Source organism: Anomalospiza imberbis, chromosome 2 (assembly GCF_031753505.1).
Source record: "Anomalospiza imberbis isolate Cuckoo-Finch-1a 21T00152 chromosome 2, ASM3175350v1, whole genome shotgun sequence".
NCBI lineage: Eukaryota > Metazoa > Chordata > Aves > Passeriformes > Viduidae > Anomalospiza > Anomalospiza imberbis.
Window position 1 is genome coordinate 93,848,402 of NC_089682.1, and position 24,869 is coordinate 93,873,270.

The 24,869-nt window shown below is 35.1% G+C and overlaps 1 protein-coding gene across 10 annotated transcripts in view; it reads right to left on the reverse strand.

Annotated features, from left to right (window-relative positions):
* PCDH9 (protocadherin 9) overlaps positions 1-24,869 on the reverse strand; it is a 669,192-nt gene that overhangs the window by 483,062 nt on the left and 161,261 nt on the right. Inside the window, exon 3 of one of the 10 annotated variants that reach the window (XM_068182300.1) lies at positions 8,165-9,639. The exons of the other annotated variants lie outside the window; for them this stretch is intronic. Coding sequence (XP_068038401.1) covers positions 9,619-9,639 — 21 coding nt within the window. The 3' untranslated portion in view covers positions 8,165-9,618. Of the gene's footprint in view, positions 1-8,164; positions 9,640-24,869 lie in introns of those variants that run through there. 10 annotated transcript variants of the gene reach the window in all.

The following is a 24,869-nucleotide window of genomic DNA, read 5'->3' on the forward strand; positions in this document are numbered from 1 at the left end:
TGACACTTGCACCTCACTTCTGAGTCCCACAACTGATGTGAGAGGAAATTAGAAGGACTTTATCAAAAAGTGAAACATCACTTCACATAATCATACGGTTGCATGGAAACACAAGCAGTGAGATGAACTTAACTATCAGTAAAAAATGACAAAAAACAAAATCTGAGCTATGCTATATCTAATTCTATCTTTCTTTAAGTGATGCAAGGAACTACATTATAGCATCAGACAAGCAGTCACGGTTTATAACAGAAAATACATATTTATAGGGAATTTTTTTTTTTTTTAATGTGAAGGAAAAAAATATGAAACAAAAATGTTTTTTCTTTCATTCTATGAGGATAATATCTTAGACAGTGATCTCTCCTGAAGTGTACATCACTGGATATAAGAACAGAAACTAGTTTTGAAACTATTATGCTACATATTTATATGAAGAATACATTGGGTTCAAGAAATAAATTAGATAATTAATATCCTGAATTTAATTTTGTATATGTTTTGGCTGAGATAGAATTAATTGTCTTCACAGTAGACTATATGGTGCTATGTTCTGGGTTTCTGACCAAAACACTGTTGATAACACCCATATCTTACATATTTCTGAGCAGTGCTTGCACAGCCTCAAGACCTCTGTTTTTCATGCCACCTCACCCCATCAATGAGGCTGGGGGTACAGGAAAAGTTGGGAGGTGACACAGCTGGGACAGGTGATCCCAAATTGATTGAAGGAATCTTTCATAAAACACGATGTCGTGCTCAGCATATAAAGCAGGGGGTAGAAGAAGGAAATGGTCAGAATAATGACATTTGTTTATCCAAGTCCCATGTGACACATGATGGAGTCCTGCTTGCCTGGAGATGGCCGAACACCTGCCCACTCACAGGACATGGTAAATGAATTCCTTGTTTTGTAAATTTTTTTAAATGTTGTAAATGTTTATTTTTTTAAAATATGTTTAAAATGTTTGATTTTGTAAATGTTTTTTGTAAATTTGTAAATGAAACTGAATTTATCCCAATCTATGAGTTTTCTCACTTTAACTCTTCTAATTCACTTCCCCCATACTGCTGTGGTGGAGTGATCAAGTGGCTGTGTGATCAAGGGGCTGAGCTGCCTGCTGGGGTTAAACCACAGCCAGCTTTTAATTATTCTGGTAACAAGCGAACCACTTTTTTTTTTTTCTTTCATTAAAATATAACAACCACTTTTATTTATTAAGTGGTTTTCTTCTTATTTTCAAATCACCTTTGGTGGTGGGAAGAAAGACAGATTCAGGTTTAAGGGGAGTTTAGACACATGAAGTGAAGCCAATTGCTTTAGCCATTTTTGAGGTATACACTGCTTTGTAATTCAGACATACAAAAAATGTTAACACTTCTAAGCAAAAATGTGTACATAAGCAAGCAAAATAAATATGTTTAGTGTGGATGTTGTAAAAGAGCAGAGAATCAAGAACACCATAAGTAGCTCAGAATGTTCCAGCTGAATCTAACTTAACACTCTTAGGGCATGACTCCATGTGCTGCCTGGTCTATGTGTCCTATTTCCTGTCTAGGTTTATCAGGACATCAACAAAAGGAGTATAGGAAACATCTTTCTCTTGCCAAACTACAACTTGCATCATGTTGGGAATGTGCTCTGTGACATTTGCAGGGTTGATATGTCCCATGCTGCTGATATATTCAGTGTCTGGCTCCTGCTCCACAGTAAAGAGAAATTTATAGTGGTTGAATGAAAGGGCTTATCTCTTTACTCAAAAACAAATAAACAATCATGTCTGATTGCAGTAGTTGTTACCCAAGGATGCATTCTTAATCCAATATATCTGAACAATCTATTAAAATGACCCAAGAAAGTATGGAAAATTAGACAAGGGATGAACTATAAAGTGATAGGTACAATAAGAAGCAAATCTTAATTTTTTTCTAATTCTTTAACATTTAGGATTTTTTCTAGAACTGTAAATATCTCAATAATTAATAGATATAAAGCTCACATAGCTAAATATGTGACCCTGCAACACTGCACTTTCTCTCTATTAAGAGACAAAATTTATGAGCCTATCTATAGAAAACTATAGCCATTAGGCATCAATTACAGACTGAGATTTTCTGTAGCTAATCAAAAACCCACATGTTCTTGTTGGATAGGATAAAGGGCCATACAAATTAATTTCAGTATTTTCAGGCAGAAGGAAATATGCCTAAATACTTTTCTTGAATGTTAGCAAATAAAAGAATGCAAGCTGAAATTAACACCTCTGCTAATAAACAGGGGTACAGCTGAAGTCTTCCATACATTAAGATCAAACAGATTTATAATAACTGGCACTGGATACTAAATTGCATGCACAATATAATATATAGAGTAATAGATATAGAATGTCTTTGACATATGGCCCAGGTCAAATCTAACCCCAAATCTAAAATACCATACAATTAAGGAAATCCACATACGATCAAGAAATATTGCTCTAGACCAATGTAGCATACTTTTGTAAAAAGAGCTACTAGAAATAGATTGATATCTGACCATCTGTACTGTTAGTTACTACCACTGGAAACCCTGAATCCAAAACTAAGCATATGAACTTTTAAAACTGTATCAACAGAGTAAATTTACAATGAGTCAGCAAACCGCAAGACCATCAAAGAGAGCAGCAAGGGAAATAACAGTTTTACTGATTTTAACAGAAGAATTTGCTTCCTATTTCTTCACAAACAATGGTACTTATTTTTTTATCATGCACTTACTCTAACATGTCCAGTAATGACAATTTCTAATGGAAAATTTCTCAGAGGTACCTAGATCTCGACAGATGATTACATGCCAAATGTTTTTATCCTACATGACATAATGTAATGGATAGGTAAGTAGATAGGTAAAGGGACAGGTGCAAAGCATTATTATGTGTGTGCATATAAATGTCCATGCATGACAAGAAAGTTTTGTAGCAATCCCATTAAATGACAAAAAGTCTTCTAAGTAGATGTTAAATACAAAAAAAAAAAAAAAAAAAAAAAAAAAAGACAGAAAGAAAGTCTGGGATACGTAGGATGTTGTCCTTTAGCAACCTTTGATTTTGAGGATGAAAAATTGAGATTTGTCATCCACTTGTACAGTGATTAATGAGCTAATAAATTTACAGACAGATGAATGTAGAATTTTTGATTTCTCTTTAAAAAGGTGGCTACAGCCTAAATGAATTATTTTAATAAAATACAGAGTACAATAAAACACAATAAAACCCATAAATACTGTGAAAAGACTATATTTTCAAGAACTCTACTCAGCCCTTATAAATGAGACTGTTTACTGTGGTACCATTACTCATGAGTATAAATACCTTCTCTTTTAGTAAAGGCAAAGCTTTTAAAAAACAAAGTAATTCCGAAAAGTTGTGTATTATAAATCCTTTCACACATGGAAATTGTAAGGGATTGTAGATGGTAGTCCATGTAAGAAAGAATTATTATCCTTCATGACTTTGAGCAGGTAATTTCATTCTTTCTTCTCCCCTTTGCCTTCATATTCTTCACCTATGAATCCTATTTTTCTTTTAAGCTCATTGAAGAAGGAATTATTTATATCTGTAGTTTAATCCTCCAGTATTGACGGGGACTGTAGGAACAATTGCAATGCAGATACAACAAATGGATATACAGGTAGCCACAGCTGAAAGAGTGATACTTACACTATTGTTACAGTTAACTATGAAGATGCTTCTTGGTTTGGAGCATGTGCTCTAAAGAAAACTGATCTTCCTCTTGTCAAAAAGCTCCTAATGATTTCTAATAGTTTCTAGAGTTCACTACAGACTTACTTCATTTATGGTCCTTATCACTCCGTTCCTCCCTTTCTGTCTTCACTTGCCGGCTTTCTGTCCCTCTACAACATATTGTTACTGTAGGAGGTATTCACACTGTCTAACTTTAGTCAACTAATTTAGGGTTCTGAATCACCCTCTTTGAGTGCCTACATCTCATAGAATATGACTATATATGGAATAGACATTTTTAAACTCAGGTGTTCTAATATGTACTTTTTTCAAACACCCAAAGTAGCTTGGCCTAGGTGGTGTTAATATTTCACTGCATAAAGTACTGCCTGTCAACAGTAGGCAAATTTATTAAGTGACTGGGTTACAGGTATTTTTGCACTAGCTTGGCATCTCACTTTCCTTTTTTCTCACCTAGATTTAATGCAGTAATCACACTTTCTGTAGCAAAGCATAAAAGAAAAAAATTAAAGAAGATTAAATGCAAATAGTATCTACTAATGGAATTTGCTAAAATATCCATAGAATTTAAAAAGCAAATGCCTGCTCAATAAATTGCTGCATTCAGCCAAGGAGGCTGCAGCTGGGAGTAAGACAGTACATCAGTCCCACGCCTAACCACATCTTGACCTTTCTTTTGAGACTGTCAACAAAGGTGCCAATTAGAGCAATGATTTAGAGCAACACATTTTGCTTTCTGCTAAACACAACTGTTACCAAGGGGACAAAGATCAGGCATTTTGCTTAATACTGGATGCCTGATTGGCTCAGTACAGATCTTACACTGACAACCACTTTGGTAAGCCTCAGTATGAGAAGTAGGTAAGTGCACCACCCACATACTTTTCTTTTGATCTACTGGGACACAGAAAAGCTTATACTGTAAATATCTGAAGGATTTCCTGGCATATTGTTGATTTTGTTTAGTTTATCATCTCTCACACACAAACTCAGTCATCTAAGAAATTACTAAATTCTTTTTGTATCAGGACAATGTTAAACTATTTGTTTCCATATGTCACAACTAATATATGGCCATAAATTATGCATCCTAATTCAACATAATAAGAGCTGTAATCCAGGTATTCAAACTTAGCTTCTGAAAGCTTCCCCTTCAACCAAGCCATAATAAAAGGCTTAAGCAACATATGAATCAATTATCAAATTATTTATTTACAGAATGGTAAATGAGATAAGGTGATGAGAGACAGAAAAAGAAGAAAATTTTTTTCTGTCTCAGTTAAAAAATGAATGCATGCAATTTTGATAAAACTTAGAAAGGCAAGATAAAAACAATGCATAGTTGAATACAAACTGTCCCTATCATAAAAAAGGAGTTATGTACCAAGAGTAGGGAAAGGACTATGATACCGTCTTAAATATAAGATTAAATTTTATCTTGGAGTTCCATTAGCAGGATACATGTTGATGATTTTACAAACAACATAATATAAAGACCATCTATTCTGAGTGCACAAGAAAATCTTTAGCTGACACAGGCATTCAAAGAATTACTTTGAAAGAAGTCAGGCACTTCTATATGTGGTTCACTAAAATGAAAAAACCCTATATATATAACAATTACTATTAATTCATAGGTATCTAAAGTTCAATTAAAATAAGTGGAATTAGTTTTACTCAGTACAACATTTTTTATCCATCCCAATCAGACCTGCTTCCCCCACAGCAATTTCTATGAACTGATCATCTAAGGAGAAGCACAGGACATGAAATGACACAAGACGTGTCCAAGTAGGTTTTCAGTAAAAGAAGTATTTCAAACTGAATCTGTATTGAGGCATACTGACTGACATTCATGATAGGCCTACTTACTTCGATCTACCACATCCTGGGAGGTGAGAAGAACTTACATAACATACTCTACTTTAAGTCTCATCTTTCTCAGTAAATGTTATGAGAAAAACTTTAAACATTGGGCTAAAATTTACCAGGCAGTTCAGAGATGTTTGCATGCAAACTAGCTACTGCTACATTAAAATTCTTTTACAGTTAGGCACAGGATTAATAAGTTTATTTTCCACTTGACTCTTTTTAAAAATAAGTACTATGTCTTTTGGGGGGTGGGGGTGGTGGTTTTTTGTGGTTTTTTTTGGTCTTATGGTGTGAAAAAGTGTATTGTGTAACAGCAAGCCATGATGTAACTATGATCAACACTTCTGTACTATAAATCTTTAATTGCTTCCCTAAAAAAAGCCTGGGGAAAAAAAATCAGCACCTTGAAAATACACATAGTTTTGAAGTTATAAAAAGAAGCTAATTGAACTGATATATTTTTTTTAAATTTTAAAGAAAAAGACAGTATAAACTTTATTGCTTTTCTCTTTGGGGATTTTCTTCTCCCCCGGCCTCCTGCAACTCTAACTTACTATTGCATGAACAGAACTATGTTATACCTTCTTAATGGAATATGAATTGGAACCTAAAAGTTAAAAGCCAATCTGATTTCATTGTTCAAAATCAATAAAATCTGAAATTTAACAAAAACCAGATGAACAACTAAAAACAAGTCAATGAGTGAAGCTATCACAGCTACCATTTCTTTTAAATTACAAGGTAGTTCACTTCCATTAAGTTGCCTACTAAAAACTTGCCTTTAAAATAAAAATATTCATTCAGTAGAACTGGGTTTTTACAAAACTATGGAGATAAATACAACATAGAAATCTTTAGGCTAGAGAACATTTTAAGTTTTATTTATGTTCTTGTTTGATATGGTTTGACAATAAATGGTCATTAAGAGCTTGAGAATATAACACAAAAGTTTGTAATACTGTATCTAATTTTGATAGGAAAGAAACTATTAAGTATTTCCACTGATTCATCCTTGGGTTCCATACCAATTAGGAAAATTCAAAGGAAAAACTCTGAGAGGTTACATTTTCAAAAGTCAACAGTCAAGGTTATGAATGGACAGTATTCACATACCTGTTGATATTCACAGGTTGTTAATGATACACTAATATACTTAAAAGAATACTTAACATGGAAGAAAATTATATGGACATCTTTTGCATAGGCAAGATCTGAGAATTCTGTGAAATCTTTTTAAGTATGAAGACAAGTTTATTTTATTAAGATTCAGCTAGAAGAACACTTGTCTAACAGATAAATGACATGATACCTTGTATGTTACTTGTCAAATACTTGATTTGATAGATTCTCCATTTCTCAAAGTCACATTGGCATGGAAAAAAAAATTGAAGTTAATGTAATAATTAATATATCTGTCCATCTAGCGTTAGTGTTTTCAGTAGTTTTCTTCTGGGAACCATATATAATTCTGCTCTGAGAGATTTGACTGGATGGTTTAAGGATCATGGTTTGTCTTACATAGAAAAGTATCATTAAAAGTGTCAGGAAAAAGTCAATGTATTTGAAAAATAGAGTGCTGTCATAAAGAAAACAAAACAAATAAAACCAAGCCAAACAAAAAGCAAAATCCCAAGTGATTTGAGAGCATTCATAAAACAGCTTTTTAACAGTATCTTTGCCGTATTTGGATGAAATCTGAGTTCCACTTTAAAAAAAATAGAATTCCTGTTGCTTTTTACTGTTATGATTTTTAAGTGATATTATAAGAACTAAATAGAAAAATTAATTATATTTATGTGTCTATGATTATATATCTGTGGACAATCCCCAGTAGGGGCAGCAAAAAATTGTCCCTTGATCAAGTTCTTGATCAAGTATAGGACAGCTGAGTATCTTACACATATATTTCTATGGCTGTAAACTTCAGGTAAAAAATAAAAAGGGAAAAAAAAAACCCTAAATTCAGAAAGGTTGTTTTTTGTGCCTCATAATTCTATTAGTTTGCTTAGCATAAAGGAAAAAAAAAATTACATTTTGGTTTATATGAAATTGAAATGCAGAGGTACCAAAAACACCACCCAAACCTGCTCCCAGTAGTTATGTAAACTCCTGTGATCCAGACTTGATGTTTTTCTTGTCACAGATTTCAGGATGAAACTGGACTTTCCAAAAATTCAAGTATTTTAGCCAATATCATCCTTAACAGTTTATTCCCACTGTGATATTTCACTTACTATCTTGTACATTAAAGTAATAACTATTGATACCACTCCCCAGAAAGAAGTCATTACTTGGGACTAACAGCATGGAAGGATGGAAAGTATTGAAACATTCTATTTGAAAAATGCAGTGTCTCTTATGGGTTCTAATATCCCACTACACTGGGGAATATAGGAGGATGCAAAGACTTTTAAGGAAAGTAGAGAACCAAGAAGCCTGTCTGAAAATGGGAAAATCTGAATATATTCAAATCAATTCTTATATAGGTTCTAGAGAAAAAAGAAAAAAAAATCCTGAAAAGAAAGAAGTGCAGATTCTTTTCTGAACTTTTATAGTGATACAGGTTTATTTCAGACAGCATTTAAATACTTATTTATTGATATATTTTATTATTATGGGTTTACACGAAAAATCATGGGATACAGGCTTTGCTTAGTGAATTATAGCTTTCTAGAGGTGCTGAAAAGTATTCTGTGACATTCTCCCAAATAATAAGCACCATTATAAAGGCATATATTTATCTCTTAATACTACTTGAATTTACACACATTTCAAGAGATACATTACTCCACAGCAATTGCAAAGCACAGATATTTTCAGTATGAAGCCAGCACCAGGCACAGCATTGTCACTGTTTTCCATATGCATTGTTTCCACAAAACTCTACCACCAATCATTGATTGTTATTTTCTTAGATTTGGCAGGCAAACTGTAAAAACTGACAATAATTTTTATTGGGTGGCTGCTTGTTTTGCAAATCTATTGTGAAAAGCATTCAGTTTTGAATTGTTGCAGTGAGCTGATATTTTTGGTATAATTTTTTCCTCTAAATTAACTAAATGACACAGTATAGTTTATATTCTTATATTTGATGTGAAAGTGTCATTAATATATCATTATGTTCAATAATAGGTGTGACTGTACAGTTTATGGTCTATCTCTGTCACTTTCTTATACTGCATAAGCCCTGTGGTATTTTAGAGCCTTCCAAAATTAAGTGAGAGCACTGACTTTTCTTCCTATTCTTCCTTCAAATGAGAAACTCTAAATTTTCGATTGTGCTATATTTTACTGGTAATTTTTGTGTTGCTATGAATTAACAAAAAGGTCACAGTGGGATGTTTTACTGTTACTCTCTTATAATTCTGCATCCTATATTTTACTGTATCAAAGTAGCTTGATAAAAGAAAAAGAATATACGTAGTATAAATACTCTTATACACAGAGATATATATGTGTGCATATATATATATATATATATATATTTATGTTTATATAATTGGTCCATAGATAGCCATAGATTATATTTCATGTTCTGTCCTCTCATCTTATCAGGCACCAGCACTAGTTATTGAGGAGTTACTAGCATTTTCATAGGCTTGTTCATAAATTAAATAGTTGATACCTGTTGTCACCTGTTGTCAACCTCTGCTCCACTCAAAATAGTTTGGATTAGGGTCAGGTGGACTACAGTATGGAAAATAATGAATTTACGCCAGATAAAACTACAGGAATATCACAAGAAGTTCTAGCTTTCCTTATAGTTCCTTTACCAAACAGGGAGGTTCTGAGTTGCAGGTGTCTGATCACATTTCCCACCAATATGTTCAGGATCTCTTTTAGTGTCCATTCTGAGTTCAAGGCAGTGGCATGCATCTGTGCAAGGTGTCCCAAGCAGTCTGAGGAGCCTTCTCTGTGTAAGCAATCTTCTTGGTGAAGAAAGGTGGTGAGGTCTGTTGCATACTGTAGGCAGTCAGGGTTGATGAAGCACCCATAGACTCTCTCAGGGAGAGGATGGAGAACACTTGAGAGAAAGAGAGAGAGATACCAGGAAATAAGCAGGCCTAGGGGAGGTCAGGACGTATAAAGCCTCAAAATAAGTTTGCCCTTCCCCTTTCCAACAAGAACTTTAGATATTTCAAATCTTAAAATATCTTGGTTCATATCAGATTGTGAAAGAAAGTCTTGAAAATTAACAGTTGTCAAGACCATATCACTTTGCTTTTTCCTTATTTTCACACAAAGTCTGAGGTGTAAGCAGTAAACTCATATATTCCTGCCTATTTGGACTGATTATATTCCTTGTTTTTAGGATTATCACCAAGACAATTCTAAGAACTGTTATGTTGAAAGCTTGCTCCCATCTTGATTTTGAATGTGTCTGCCCAACATGATGAATTAATTACTTTTCCATTCTCTGTCCTTAATTTCCATACTTGTGGTTGTAAACAAGATAGTTGTCTCTCAAATACTTAGCTTTATTTGTGCAACTTGGCCCTTAACCTTGTTAGTGTAATTGAATAAATGTGGCAAGAACAATGTTCTTCTCAGGAGAATCAGTCTCCATCTCAGAGACTTAGTCAGAGTCTATAATTTTGGGATAGGATGAAAAATGAAGCAAAACTTTTCTCAAAGATTAAAAAAACAAAGGCATACATACTGTCAATTTTTACTGTAGCAAATCCACAACAGTAGGGTACTACAAGGCACCATACAAGGACCAAGTTTTCAAAATGTATTAAGTAACATTTATAAAAAGTGAACAGCAATTTGGCAAAATTTACAAATAACAAGGAAATCATGCTAAACAAATCTAAATAAGACAGGAAACCTGAGAGAAAATTGACTCAGGGAGATGGGTGGCCATCTTAAAAGATGTGAAAATAATTTATTTAAATGCAAAATATGGCCTAATTGAAAAAAAAATAAACAACAAATTACCAAACAAACAAACAAAAAACCTCAAAACCCAAAACCAAAAACAAAGCAAAGAAACCTAAAACTGTAACAGATCATTTGTTTCATCAGAGATCTCAATTACGAACACTATCTTAGGAAAAACACCTGGGTCTCACTGCAGACAGCTCAATTAAGAGCCCTGCTTGAAGAGCAGCTGCAGTCAAAAAAGGACATAAAATTTCCAAATGCATAAGAAATGAGGTGAAGAATAAGAAAGATAGAAAATATGTCATTATATGAATCAATATTTTTCTCTTCTCTGGAATAGTGTGAAGTACTGGTCACACCATCACAAAAAGATATTACTGAATTAGAAAATTATTGATATTACTGAATTCAGAAAAGAGTGATTGTGATAATTAGGCATATAGACAAGCCTTCATATAAAAAGACAAGAAAAGACTGGAATTGTTAACCTTAAGAAAAAAAAAAAAAAAGATGAATAAGGAGGGATATGATGAAAGTATAAAAATGGTAAGTGGCAAAGAAAAAATAGATCAGGAGCTTCTGTAGTCCTTCATTTCATAATTCAAGAACAAAAGGACACTAAGTGAAATTGAAAAGCAGCAGCTCCAAATCTGATAAAAGAACATACCTTTTAATGCAACACATAATTAGATTATGGAATTCAATGCCACAGGATGTCACTGATATCAAGACCTTACCAAGACTCAAAGAAGGACTTGGCACTTATAACTCTTGATATTCTTGGGAATTTTATGCTAACTAACTGTTAAAAGGTTTTTAAAGAGAGGTTACGTGCCATGTTTCATTATTTAAAAGACAATAATTTAAAAAAATATTTTGGAGAAAAGTTCCCTCTAAGTGGATTTTTCTACCTCTAGCTGTTTGATTATTTTGTTATTTTCTTTTCTTCATATGTTGGCATTTTCTCTTGAGACATCTGGGCAGTCTTGGAGGGAGGTTGTGTAATAATGAATAACTATTCTGTCCTAATTACTATTATCCTAGTACTACCCCAGTATCTTAGTATGTCCTATAAAATCTTAGTATTAGGACTTTAAGCTTCCCTTTTGCAGAATAATTTTCTTATGCACTACTGTATTCCACTCCATTCCAGTTAGCCAACTGGATTTGTCATCCATTGTCAATTAGTATAACCACTGTTGTAAGCTATATAGCATTGTACATGTGTTTGGAGCAACTGTGAAACTTGTAGATGCAGAACCAAATACATTTTTGCTGTGACAGCTATACAACTGATACTATGTGTCCCAATTGTCCTCCAGCCCTATCTTAACCTCCAGCTATACTATTGACATCTTGCTTCACATCCTGCAGCTGGAAAACATATGCAATGTCTCTAAAATAGAGGCACTTTAGTTTTTCAACTTCCTATTCTCCACAGCTTACCACTTTTTTCTCCTTTCTCCCTGCCTGGCTGCTCAGAGAGATAAAGTATTCTTGTTCCCATTTTTGTTCTTATACTATTTCTTTTCTAATTCATTAGCTTTTTCTTTACCTAGTTTTTTTCTATATGAAGGCTTTCAGTGCAGGTAAAAGATGATAGGCATAATCATAAAAGAACTTGTGTTCAGATCAAATCTGTTAAGTAAAAACTGAATAAAAAACAGTGTGAGAGATACTTGGTAGAAGCAGGATTGCTGATTTTGAACAGCGTTCTAAACAGGTCTTCCTCCCGCTGCTATAAATTTCATTACATTCTCAAAGCTGGAGGGGAGGGAGGGAGGCAGGAAGAAAACCTTTAAGTACCCACCTATGCACCCAACAAAATACCTGATAAATTTTGTGAGGTTTTGGAGGTAACTACAAAGTAAGTGAATATATTGGTGGTGGGGCACAGAGAGCAGCTGTGCTCATAGGGCCAGCTGGGGGGCTGCATGTGCCTTGAACAGAAGTTGAATTCAGACAATGCTTACAAACTGGACACCACAAAGAGACTGTGAAGATACCAAGGGATAACACCTGAAAGAAGAAAGGCAGCCCCAGCTGAGCTAAGAAACGACTAGCTACCACACAGAAACATATGGTATGTTTTGTTTCCTTCTCTTCCCAACAACTTCCATCACAGAAAGTTTTCAAGATTCAATGTAGCAGGTTGCCAGATAATGTAATCAAAATTCTCCTTCTCACAAAAGGCTAGACCTTTGAAGGTCCCTTCCATACTGGGCTGTTGTGTGATTCTATGAATTGTCACTGTATATATTAGTACACCATTTTGGTACTGACTATTCTCCTGAACTTTCATATGCATGGCTCACTAACAAAACATAGTCCTATAATTATTTTCTCTTTTTTCTATTGTAGGATAATAATATTAAAGTAGCAAAAAAGAGGTTATGTTCTACCTCTCATAAACTGAGTTGGTATGTCACACACAATACTATAAAACACCATGCAGGTTACATATTTGCATTGTCTTTGGAACATCCACATTGCACTCACCATATGGTCCAGATATGCCTGAGGGTTTACAGTTAGTCTGCAAGACTGGTTTTAGGCTGAGTTCAATCCACAGGACACATATGAGGACACTCAGGCATAAATATGCTACTGTAGTACAACATTGAATAGCAAAAGAGGAGGAGCTGGCTAGCAAGAGTAAGGAATTTAATTTAAAAGCCTAGAAGAAATGGATCCTATATTATGTGGAATAATAAAAAGCATGAATGCTGCTAGTCTCACAGGAATATGATAATATTTTTCCAATCTTTGAATATTTACAAACACAAACTCTGAATAATTAGTATGTTTATTTTCTTCACCTTTTAAATTTTTAATACTTAATTCTTATTGATTACAATTCCTTCACCATGAAACAAGGAAGTACCTTTAATTTGAAAGGCACCTACTAGCAAAATAGTGTGTTGTATTACTACCTAAAAGAAAAAAAAAATACCCAAATGATGCACAAATACTGTATTTTCACCCATATTTTGCCAATTTTATTTTACTAAAACTCACCTAGTTTTAACTTATCTCCCATCTTGAAAATTCATATTGTGAAAAGAAGCAGGAGACCACCTGATCAGGAAGAGCAAATTTACCTAAATGATCATTATTTTGCAACAAAAATTACGAAAAGTTTTCACCCAGATGTTTATGCTCTCTTTTCAAGTCTGCCAGTCTGCCTTTTGAAGTCCTCTGTTCTAAAAATTGTCACCAGTTAAAAATCATGCCCTGAAGTCAAGAAACATTTTCATATGAACAATTGATAGATGTACTGAAAACTATTCTAACAAATATGCTTTCTCCTTCTTGGCAAGGAAAAATAAATGTCACCCATCTATTAAAATAAAAGATAAAATGTCTCATTATGGTTATGCAAAATTTGGTTTCCCATATTACCTCATTCATGTTACACAATGCATGCTATCTTCCTGTTTTGCATAGTGAAGCTAAACAACATATTGTACCTTCTTTTTCCCTATACCTCATATTAGGTCTATGTTCTTTTGTTATGAATTGTGTCTGGTATAGGCAAGTACACTTCTTTTACCATTAAAACAATATTATCTTGAAAATTTAAGTAAATTAGATTAGAAAGAAATGTGCATGGAATAAAATATGGATGTGATAGATTTCAGATTTTTAGTTAAAGGGGCAATTTGTTTTGCTTTGTGTCACTGTAGGGCACTTGGTTTTGTTTTCTGCCACTGTATACTTGATAATGAACTTTGGAACAAATACCAGTGAATACCATTCCATCTCCTTCCATTATGGTAAATGTCTTTTAAAAACAGAAAAGAGAATTTGTGCCTACTTTAAAAGACAAAAATTAATGTGCAGAATGTTATAAGACCCATTCAGCACATCTAAAAAGTGAACCTTCTAAACCTGGAATTTCATTTACCCAATTACAAGTTATATTTCAGGAGTAAAGGTGAAGCTAAGAGAACTTCTTAAATCAAAGGCCTACTGAGTTTTGTGCTCTCCAATCTATTACATCTTTATCTATTTAACATAGAAAATCATATTCAGACCTATGCAGAGCTCACAGGTTTGCATGTAGCTTTCTCTACACCTTATATGGGATTTGGCATACACTACACTTTATCCTCAATCCAAAAGTGATTATTTTTCTGTTCAGTGCAGAGATTGAGCTATGCCTAATGGTTTTGAATTAGTTTCCCTAAGGCTGAAAAGCTCTTTTTTTTCTCAGACATTTCAATCTGGAGTGGTGCGGTTTGGAAGATACCAATGTCAAAGTACAGCTTTTTTTTATTCTGTAGTTTTCATAAGGACATAAGCCCATTTCCATGAAAATAGCTAGGCAATCAGAAAAGCTTAAACGTACTTAATAGTAAGTCTAAACATAACTAATACCTAAGTATAGTTATAAATGTAACTTGCACTTAACATAAGTATATGATATGGTTTATGTACCTATGCCTTTAAAAAATCCTAAAATAAACCACAGGGTCCCAGCATTAGCAAAGATAATAACAGATTCTGTTTCTATTTTCCTAGCATAAATTTATCTCTGGGTATTACTACATAGAATCTAAGCTGTTACTATTCCCTTTGTCCACATTAAAATTTTCCAGTATTAAAATATAGGTAATATCAGATTTGTAATGGCTTCCACAAAACCACTCATGTATCAAAATCAGCCTCTATTCAGGATTCCAAAGAGAACAAGGGTCCACATGTGCAACCCTCATCCATATAATTAATCCCATGATATTCACTACTTAAATATAAGTAAGTAATTACTTAAGTGAGGTGTTTGTAGGATGAGGCCTGAAACTGTTGATTTTGTTCTTAGCCAGTAGTTTATGCATGTATAGCTTTCAATTTTTTTAGTAATTTTAAATTTAAAATTCTAAGTCCTTTTACATTTATCCAGAAAGGTCAGTTTTGGAAGTTTTAGGTTTATAAGGGGAAGTTCTAAGATAATAAGGGGCATTACAGAGTGGTCATCTTATGCTGCGCAGTGGACAATTGCTACATAAAATATCTTGGGTTTCTGTTTCCCATGAGATTAAAATTGCTAGTAAGAGGAATTATGAAAATTCAAAGCAATCTCTGAGCCAATAAGACTTTTATAAACCACTGCGGAGATAGATATTCTGTATCTCTCTTTTCCTTAGTTCATGAAATTCAGTGGATTTTCAGTTAATGGTAACCCGAGTTCTCTTTTGAACTATTCTTCTTCATTTCCCTTCTAATCTCCCAAATTGTCAGTGTTCAGACATAAGAAAATTTTTTCTCCAGCTCATTCATTTCTCCCAAAAGGTCTCAAAATACAAAGCAGACAATTATTTATCCAGAGATGGATGAAAGTGGACACTATTGTCACATTTTTAGTAAGTTTGCAGATGATACCAAGTTGGGCAGGAGTGTTGCCTTTTGGAGGGTAGGGAGGCTCATAAGAGGGATCTAGAAAGGTTGGATCAATGGCTTAGGTGAACTGCATGAGGTCTAATATGATAAAGTGATGGATTCTGCACTTGGGTCACAATAATCTCATTCCCTACTGTTTTGGGGATGGATGGCTGGAAATCTGCTCAACAAAAAAGGACCAGGGGTGCTGGTTGACAGCTGGGTGAACATGATCCAACTGTGCTCAGGTGGCCAAGAGGGCCAATGGCCCCCTCACCTGTATCAGCAACAGTGTAACCAGCAGGACCAGTTCAGTGATTGTCCTCCAGTACTCAGCACTGGTGAGGCCACACCTGAAATCTTGTGCTCAGTTTTGGGCCTCTCACTACATGGACATTGAGGTGCTGAAGGGTGTCCAGAGAAAGGCAATGAATCCGTTGAAGAGTCTGAATCCCAAGTCACACAAGGAGCAGCTGAGGGTACCAAGGTTGTTTAGACTGTTAAAAAAGAGGTTCAGGGGTGAACCTGTACTATCTACAAGTACCCAAGATGATGATGTAGCCAGTTGGGGGCTGCTCTCTTCTTCCAGGTAAAAAGCAATAGGATAAGAGGAAGTGGCCTCAATTGTGCTGGGGGAGGTTTAGATAGGATACCAGGAAAATATTTCAGAGAAAACGTTTTCAAGTATTTAAATGGGCTGCCCAGATAAGTTGTTGAGTCACCATTCCTGGAAGTATTTAAGACATACAGTTGAGGTACTTACAGACATGGCTTGGTGATGGACTTGGCAGTGCTGGGTTAATGGTTAGATTCAATAATCTTAAAGGATCTTTCACTCCTAAATTATTCTGATTCTGCAAAGCTCTGACATGGGATGAAGGAATAGAGAGTCCTAAACATGTTACAGTTTGATTTTTTTCAACATTTGGAGGGAAGTTATATTTGGGGTATAGATATGCTGTCCTCCACTCAAGCTCTAAAAGAACTGAGACTCAGAATCATGTAGGCATAAGCATTCCAAATTAATTAATCTGTTGGAATTGTAGCTGTATATGTAAAATTATATTATTCTGATTAGTTATTAAGTTCTGCAATTCCCAAGCGCTTACACAGGCTGCAATTGCCACACAGTAAGTCAAAAGCAAAAGGATAAGCTCTCTGCGGTAAATGAGATGATGGCTGAAGACTTGAGAGCTTGTATTTGGCCAAACTGAAGATTTGTATAGGACAAACAGGGCTGAGAAATAATTTTAATCAATAGTGGACAATTTTTGGTGGAGAAAATAAAAAGATTATATCGATCTTGTCAACCTTAACATTATCTCACACTCTCCTTAATTACTATGGCCAAATTAGAAGTAGTATCTCTTACTAAATTGTTCATGCCAACCAAATTTCCATACAGTTAACTCCAAATAATGAATAGCCTACAGGACAAACTTTATTCATAACTTCATACAATTCTAACAATCTTTTCTAAAACATTGGTTAGGATTGTGACTCTTGGCCTCAACAGAAATCAGGAGCAGGTGTATGTTGTCCAAAAGAAAATTAGCATTTAGTTGATTTGTTACTTTGCTGTGTGCTATTTCTCTACCAATGTCTTCTAATGTCTTGGGCAATTTATAGATTTAGTTTTCATTCAAGTGAGGTATTTGAAGTGCTTGGCTGGTCCCAACATTCTGCAAATTATCTATAGCTGTTCCAAGCTACTTGTCACATGTCCTGATGGGCAGTATTTTGGCTTTGCAACAGCTGTTGGCCTATTTAAACTATATCTAGCAATCCCCTAAAAAACATGTGGCTTTGTAAAGGAATCAGTGAGGCACCTATAACAACTCCTTTTTCAACAGGTCTAAATACAACATTGAAACATTTTTACAATAAAACGATCATTGTTCATTCTGTGATTTTTTGATATATTCACCAACTTGTAATTTGGAAAATTCTGTCTTTTTGTTGTATTGGGAATTTAAATTTAGCCTATTGCCAAAGAGAAATTAACCAGAACTTCAGAACTTCTCATGAATCTGAAGTAGACAGAACAAGTCTCTGAGTGAAAGTATAGAAAGACAAATGAAATGCATACATCAGAGTAAGCAGCATGCAAAAAGGCAAACCCTATTAAGAATTTCACTCTTTAGCATGAAAAATATTTATACTTCTCTCCCCTAACCTGTAAGCAAGTTATTACTGATAAAAATACTCACTGATACTCACAAACTTAAACAAATTATAATACAAAAACAATTAAAAGGAACAATTTTAAGGAATAGAATTACAATTCAGGCATTGTTCGGGAAGGTCATTATTTGCTATTTTTAAAAGTAGTTTAACTATACCCAAATATCTAGAACAATATATTAAACATCCCCAAGTGACACCAATACACACTCAAGCTGTCATTCTCAAGGTGCTCTGCCCTCAAAGAAAGTAAAAGCATTTTAATAAGTAATCAAGGTACAAAATCACATTTCACTTTGACGAGACTTTTCCTACTACTTTACTCTCAACACAGAAGAAGAAGAAGAATGGCCCCTTCAATAGGGGCCATTTCCTATGTGCTTGTAGAACAAAGGGCTCCAATGGAAATAGTAGAAAGAGCTCTCCTTCTGCCCCATTCAGCAGAAACTTTGTACTGTGTAACCTTCCACAGGGTAGAGGATAGGATTCATGACAGTGAATCCTCTCAGCTTGAGCATGTAAAACTTATTATTACCATGACAGAAATCTCATTTTCTAAGCATACTTTCTCTCTTGCAGAATACACAAGGTTTAAATTTATTACCAGTCAAATGAGAGCTAGATAATGAGAAGTAAACCCAAATCTTAGTGACATCTTCCTTCCACACCTCCCTCCTTTCTGGACTTAACTTTATATCCTAATCTCTATGTCCTCCCCTCTGCTGCACAGGGGACAAGGAATGGGGGCTGAGGTCAGTACTTCTCTCTCAGGGGGAGAACAACTCACACTCTTCCCCTGCTCCAGCATGGTATCCCTCCATGAAATTCTCCTGTGGGAACAACTCCCACAGGATGCAGCTCTTCAGCACCTGCTCCAGCATGGGACATTTCCAAAGGGTAAAGTTTTTTTAGAACAGGTTGGCAGTGTGGGACCCCCATGGGACAGGTAACAAGTCCTGACAGCAAACCTGCTCCAGCATGGGCTCCTGTCTCTCCATGGGTCCACAGGAGCCAGGAGCCTGCTCCAGCACAGGGTCACAACTTCCTCGGGGCATCCACCTGCTCTGGCAGTGGGTTCTCCATGGGCTGCAGGGGCACAGCTGCCTCAACGTGGTCTGCACCTTGGACTGCAACACAATAACTTTTTACCCTTCTTAAATATGTTATCACAAAGGTTTTACTACCATTACTGATGTGTTTGGCCTTTAATCACAGTGAGTCCATCCTGGAGCTGGCTGGCATTGGCTCCATTGGACATAGGAAAAGTTTCTAGAAGCTTTTCACTGAAGCTGCTACTGTAGCTGCCCCCACTATCAAAACTTTGCCCCAAAAACCCAATACAGGGAGAAAACAACACCCCTCTCACAGGTGTCAGCAATCCACCTTAGAAAGCTCACCAACTCACCTGCCAGATGTGTTGAAATGTAATTTTAAGGAATAATCCCTCCAGCACAAGTCCCAGTCTCTACAATAGGCATCTCTCCTAATAAATTACCAGTTTGCTCTTTTTTTAACACTTTACACTTTGTCAATGTAAATTTTACCATTTTTTGGTGTTACTCTATGTTAAAGAAAGACAGGAGCAAATCAGGCCTCAAAAGTTGCTCTTCATAAACTCCCTGCAACATAATTGGCTTTATTTGGTTTTCAATGAAAAGCAGCACACAAACGGTAGGACCTTGGGGGGGAAAAATCTTTGAAAAGAGCAAATAAATATAAACTCATGAACAGTACTTATCTAGCCACTCCAAATTAGAAGTCCCTCCCTTTTCTATTTACCTCAAACTGAATCACAGTTATTATTTCAACATATTTCCAAGAACAAGTAGTGTGTGTACGCTCAAGGGCTCTGTACCGGAAAGACTAAGGAAAAACCAACAACAGGCTGCAGATTTATGATGCATGAATGAAGCAAATGTTTGTCACATGGCTGAAAAAGCCTCTCATCTCTTACTGCTAGACTTGTTTAGCTGTTATTCAGTATTTATCCTTTTCCTCACAATCCAGGAAAACAGGAAGATTTTAGAACATCCTCTCAATTTCTTCTTGACTTGTAGGTCTTTACATACCTATCAACAAGCCATAGCCTCAGGAAGCTCTCTGTCTCTGTACACCAAGGAATATTGGCATGACTAGCATAGTAATTCCGTTTCAGGCATTTGGCTTAACCATCTTCATTGCAAACACATTTCTTAATGGCTTTGGGCACCAACACATCCACAGCTGTGCCAAAATATAGCGAAATAGCTGAGTAGGTATGGCTTATGATCATATTTATTGGCATTGCTTTTTAAAAACCTCTTCTGATTCATCATTTGCATCATCATAATCTGATGTCTTTTGTTCAGCAGCTCAATGCTTCTTACCTGTTTGTTCTGAACCCAAAAATAAATCAAAAGTCAGGACTCGGTTCCTCCATTCAAAAGTTTGAGAATCAACAAAGTGTGTAGGAAGAGATTCCTTACCTTCATTAACAACATAGGTGAAAGGAGCAAAGCTCCCTAAAAGTAGAGGAAGAGAGGAAACAGTTCATCTATCAAGAACATAAATACATAAAATAACAAAATCCAGCAGCATATACAGGCACCACAAGACCAAATCCCTTCAGGCTAAAGTGCTTTAAATATTTCTATAAAGTAACAGAAATTGGACAGGAACTCAGGCAAACCTTTCTGTGTATGGCAAGTGCTGAATGAATATGTATGGAATTTATGACAAAATGACACATTAAATATTATGTAAGAAAAAATCATGCCTTTGAAGTATGCCACAAGTACAACAGTCTGCCTAGTTTTTCATATACTGTAGCAATTAATGCCATTGTACATATTTTATCTTGAACATCTTGCCATTGGTGAAAATCTTACTTGCTGTTTCTGTTAGGAGAAACAAAGGAATCATAGAAAATTTCCTTCTAATATTCTTGTTTACTTACATTAATTGTCAGGACACCTGACTTTATCTAAAAATTGGACACATATTTTTATTTCATGGTCAGAAATAAAAATACTAACTGCAATAATACCCCAACCCTAGGACACAGCAAAATCTTGATGAACTTTTTGGATTTTTTATACATTGTTGGTGGATTTTTGGCATCTTCACAGCTGAATGGCCCTGACTACTACTCGTGCTTTTAGCCACTCATCTTCACAGCTGCAGCCAATAAATCTACTGGCCTCTGAATTTATATTTTAGATATAGGTTTTATGTTTTCAGGTGGGTAGGTACAAGTTCTGCCATGCAGCCAAATACTTTGTAGCACAGTTTCTACTGTTTCCAGCAGTGACTACATGAAAAAGTATTTAATGGCTCCTTCTGTGCAGCCCGAAGGAAATACAGTGAGCCAACCTAGCCATCAATTTAACTAGGTCTGTGAGCAAACTTAGAGAGCAAGGTCAAATAAAAAAATAAATTAATTTAACCCTGTTTAACAGAGCAGTCAGTTCCACTGTCAAGGTCTTCTCCAAACTACCACCTTTTTTTTTATGTTTACTGCCTTCTTCATTTGATCCACCACTGAAAACCAAGCTTGCATTTCATTTTTTTTTTTCCCTCACTGCTCTTTCTTTTTTTTTTTTTTTTTCTTGTTTTATTTCTTTGTTTGTTTGTTTGGGGTGTTTTTCCCCCAAAAGGAAAAAGATCCAATAAACCCATGTCATTACATATAGATTTATATATATATATATATATATATATATATATATATATAATACCTTCTTTGAGTGAGTCATTAAAAACTCAGCATAGTTTTCATCCCAACAACAAACATCCCTCCAGTGTAAAGAAATGATCTATTGAAGAAGGCTACAGCAGCTCAGAATATTTTAAGTTCACATGGTAAAAATACAAAAAATAAATAGAATCACATTTCTGTTGAATGTGTATGAACTGCTGATTTTTCAGTTTTGGAATTTGCCTAGACCATTAACAAGAATTAAATAAGTTGCTCATGTTTACTCTGTTTTAATATTGATTTAGGTGTCCAGAGGAAAATAGCAATGTTTAATATTTAAATATCAAATATGTTGATTAAACATTAGTGTGTTAAACTAATATTAAGGAAAAATGAAAAAGAGTTCATAGAACTGACCATAAGTCTTTTGGGTTGTAAGTGTGAAACCTACTTTAAAATTTGACATGTAGGCATTTTTTCAAAAAGTAGCTTGACCCCAAGGTCACAAATGAGAATTGTAATTAAGAAACAATATTTCTAAGTCTGTACTTAGTGCTGGGCTGTGCAAAAAGATGCATGTTTACCATCAGACAGAATCTGCAGGATTCTGACTAAAATCAGGTATGAGTATAGCAGCTCAGAGTCAGGACAAAAGGTACTCAGCATCAAATCACCCTACTTACTCTCTCAAACAAATTATTAATTTATACTCTTTTTATTCTCCTAAAAATAAGTGGAATTCCCTCAGAGAAAATATTAAATTGATAAGCTTCTCACTCAAGTCTGCCTCTTTACCTGAGAAATTCCCTTAAAATCTACCAGGTGGGGTCTAAAACAGCTTCTACACCTTGGAGCCATTATGCCTTCTCTTAATATTAATCCTTCCCATTTCTTCAGAAATAATATTCTATATCAATCATTTATAATAGTTCGGTTCTGTTTCTCCTGAAAAACCCCATCACAGTAGTTGGAACTAAAAGAAAAAAAAATCTGCAGGGATTTTCCTAACTCAAAAACAACAACAGCAACAACAACAACAAAAAACCAAAACAGAGTACCCACCAAATATGCAGAGTTCAGATTTTGAATTATTTGGTCATTGTAAAACAAATCCAAAGAGGTTTGGATCCCTCCACCCCCCAAAAAAAGAAAGAAAACAAAGCAAACCCCAAAACCACATGAAAAGCACTCTATTCAGAAACCAGCTGTTTTCCGTCCTGAAGTGCTACAAGGATTACAGACAAGGATAAACATCAGTGGCCAGGGTGCAAATGTTCACATTTGTTCATTTTATATCATAGTTGCAAATTATCTAAGTGCAATTTCCACTGTATTAAGGATACAGTGTATTATGCTTCTAGCTTTCAGTCAGGTTTAATAAAGAGAAACCCTTCTACTGAATGAACAGTACCCCTTGGCTACTTTTAAAATAATCCACTGAGAATAGTGCAATATTCCGTACATTTATTAAAAGTATTATGTTTCCTTAAGGAAATACCCCAAAGAAGCATTGTTCACTTTTTTCACATGTATGGAATAAAAATGCAAATACTCCAAGTTTAGAGGTCAGGTGTTTTTGGTGGGGTGTTTTGAGGTTTTTTTGGCTTCCATTATTGAAAACAGTAAAAAGATTGTTTAAGACTAGCTGTGTCAGAATTTTGGATACCAAATGTGACAGGATCTGCAGGTGTACAGTGCTTTCCTTATTGATACAAATTGAATCTGAACATAGCAATTTATTCAGCAAATCAAACCAATCACTATACTGCAGTTTTCTCTTTCAGCTCTCATTTCCCAACCAAGTACTCTTGACCACTTTGCTACATTTGCTTTACAGCAAGTTTTCAACAGCTTTTAGGTGCTGTTTTATGGTTAGAGCATAGGGGTTTAAAAATTTTTCATAGACTGTTATGTTGCGTTAAGCGCTGCATCATTCACACCTATTCCATACTAGCTGCTCCTCTCCAAACATACTACCATTAAATGTATTTCTCTTCATGTTACCCTAGAAAAAAACTCACCATTGTTATAAAGCATCCAAAGAGCTTGCAAGTAATTTTTTTTCTAATAATCTGTAAATATTTGTCCTAAGAACAAGATTATCTGAAGTCCTTTTTTTAATTATGAATTATAGTTTAAAAAGAGGTTCTGTAAAGCAATTGTGTTGTACATTATTTTGTTAAAAGATACTTAAGCTAACTAGCCGTCCAAAAGAACAAAAAATATTAAAGAATGAAAATTAACACCAGATTACCCAAAAGATAAATTAGGAAAGAGGAGGAACCAACTCAGGAAAAGAATAGTAAAGCAGACAGCTAAAGTGGGAGAAAACAATCTTACTGTATTGAGCCAATATATAACCCTGGATTAAAAGCTAGCCTTGGCAAGGCTCAAATGTGAAGATGCTCACATCAGGCAACCCAGACCTGCTGCTACCAGAGGTTGTTGCTATGGTGATCAGTGACAGTCAGCCAACAGTAAAATGAATTTACAAAAGACAGTTGGGAAATATCAAAAGGAAGAAAGACAAAGGAAAGGGAAAGTTTAGTGTCTCTAAGCAGATGCACAGTTCCATTGTCTGCTGTTTGCCCTACTGCAGTGGAGGAATACATTACCAAAATGGAGCCGAACTTCCACTTCACCTCCATGATAGTTGAAGTACATTCCTGCCTCTATGGGTTTCTAATTGAAAGAAATTATTGTTTCATTGATGCTACAGCTTTTCAGTGACTCAGCAATTCAGCAAATTCAGCTGCCTCTGAAACCTGTGTGGAACTGTTAGCTCATTGTTCTCATCTAAACTATTTAGAGGAAGCCTGGAGTGGCCCATTTCTGTCTTCTGCCTTTAAATCAGCCTAGGGATGGTTCCATCCTGACATGTAAAAGGTTTCTATGGATTAAGTATTTGTCACTGAAACAAAAGGTTTTGGAACTTTACAAATCTAGTGGAAAACTCAGTTGATTTCTTTTTTCAAATAAGGAATAAAGCAGAGACTGGCCATTTTAAAAGCAAAATCTGCTTCAGAGAAGTCTAGCTGAAGCTGCAGTCAGTGGACCGTAAATCACTGCCCATGCCCAGCTGTGCAGCACTGCATGGAAGAAAAGGTTTTGGATGACAGTGTCCCTCA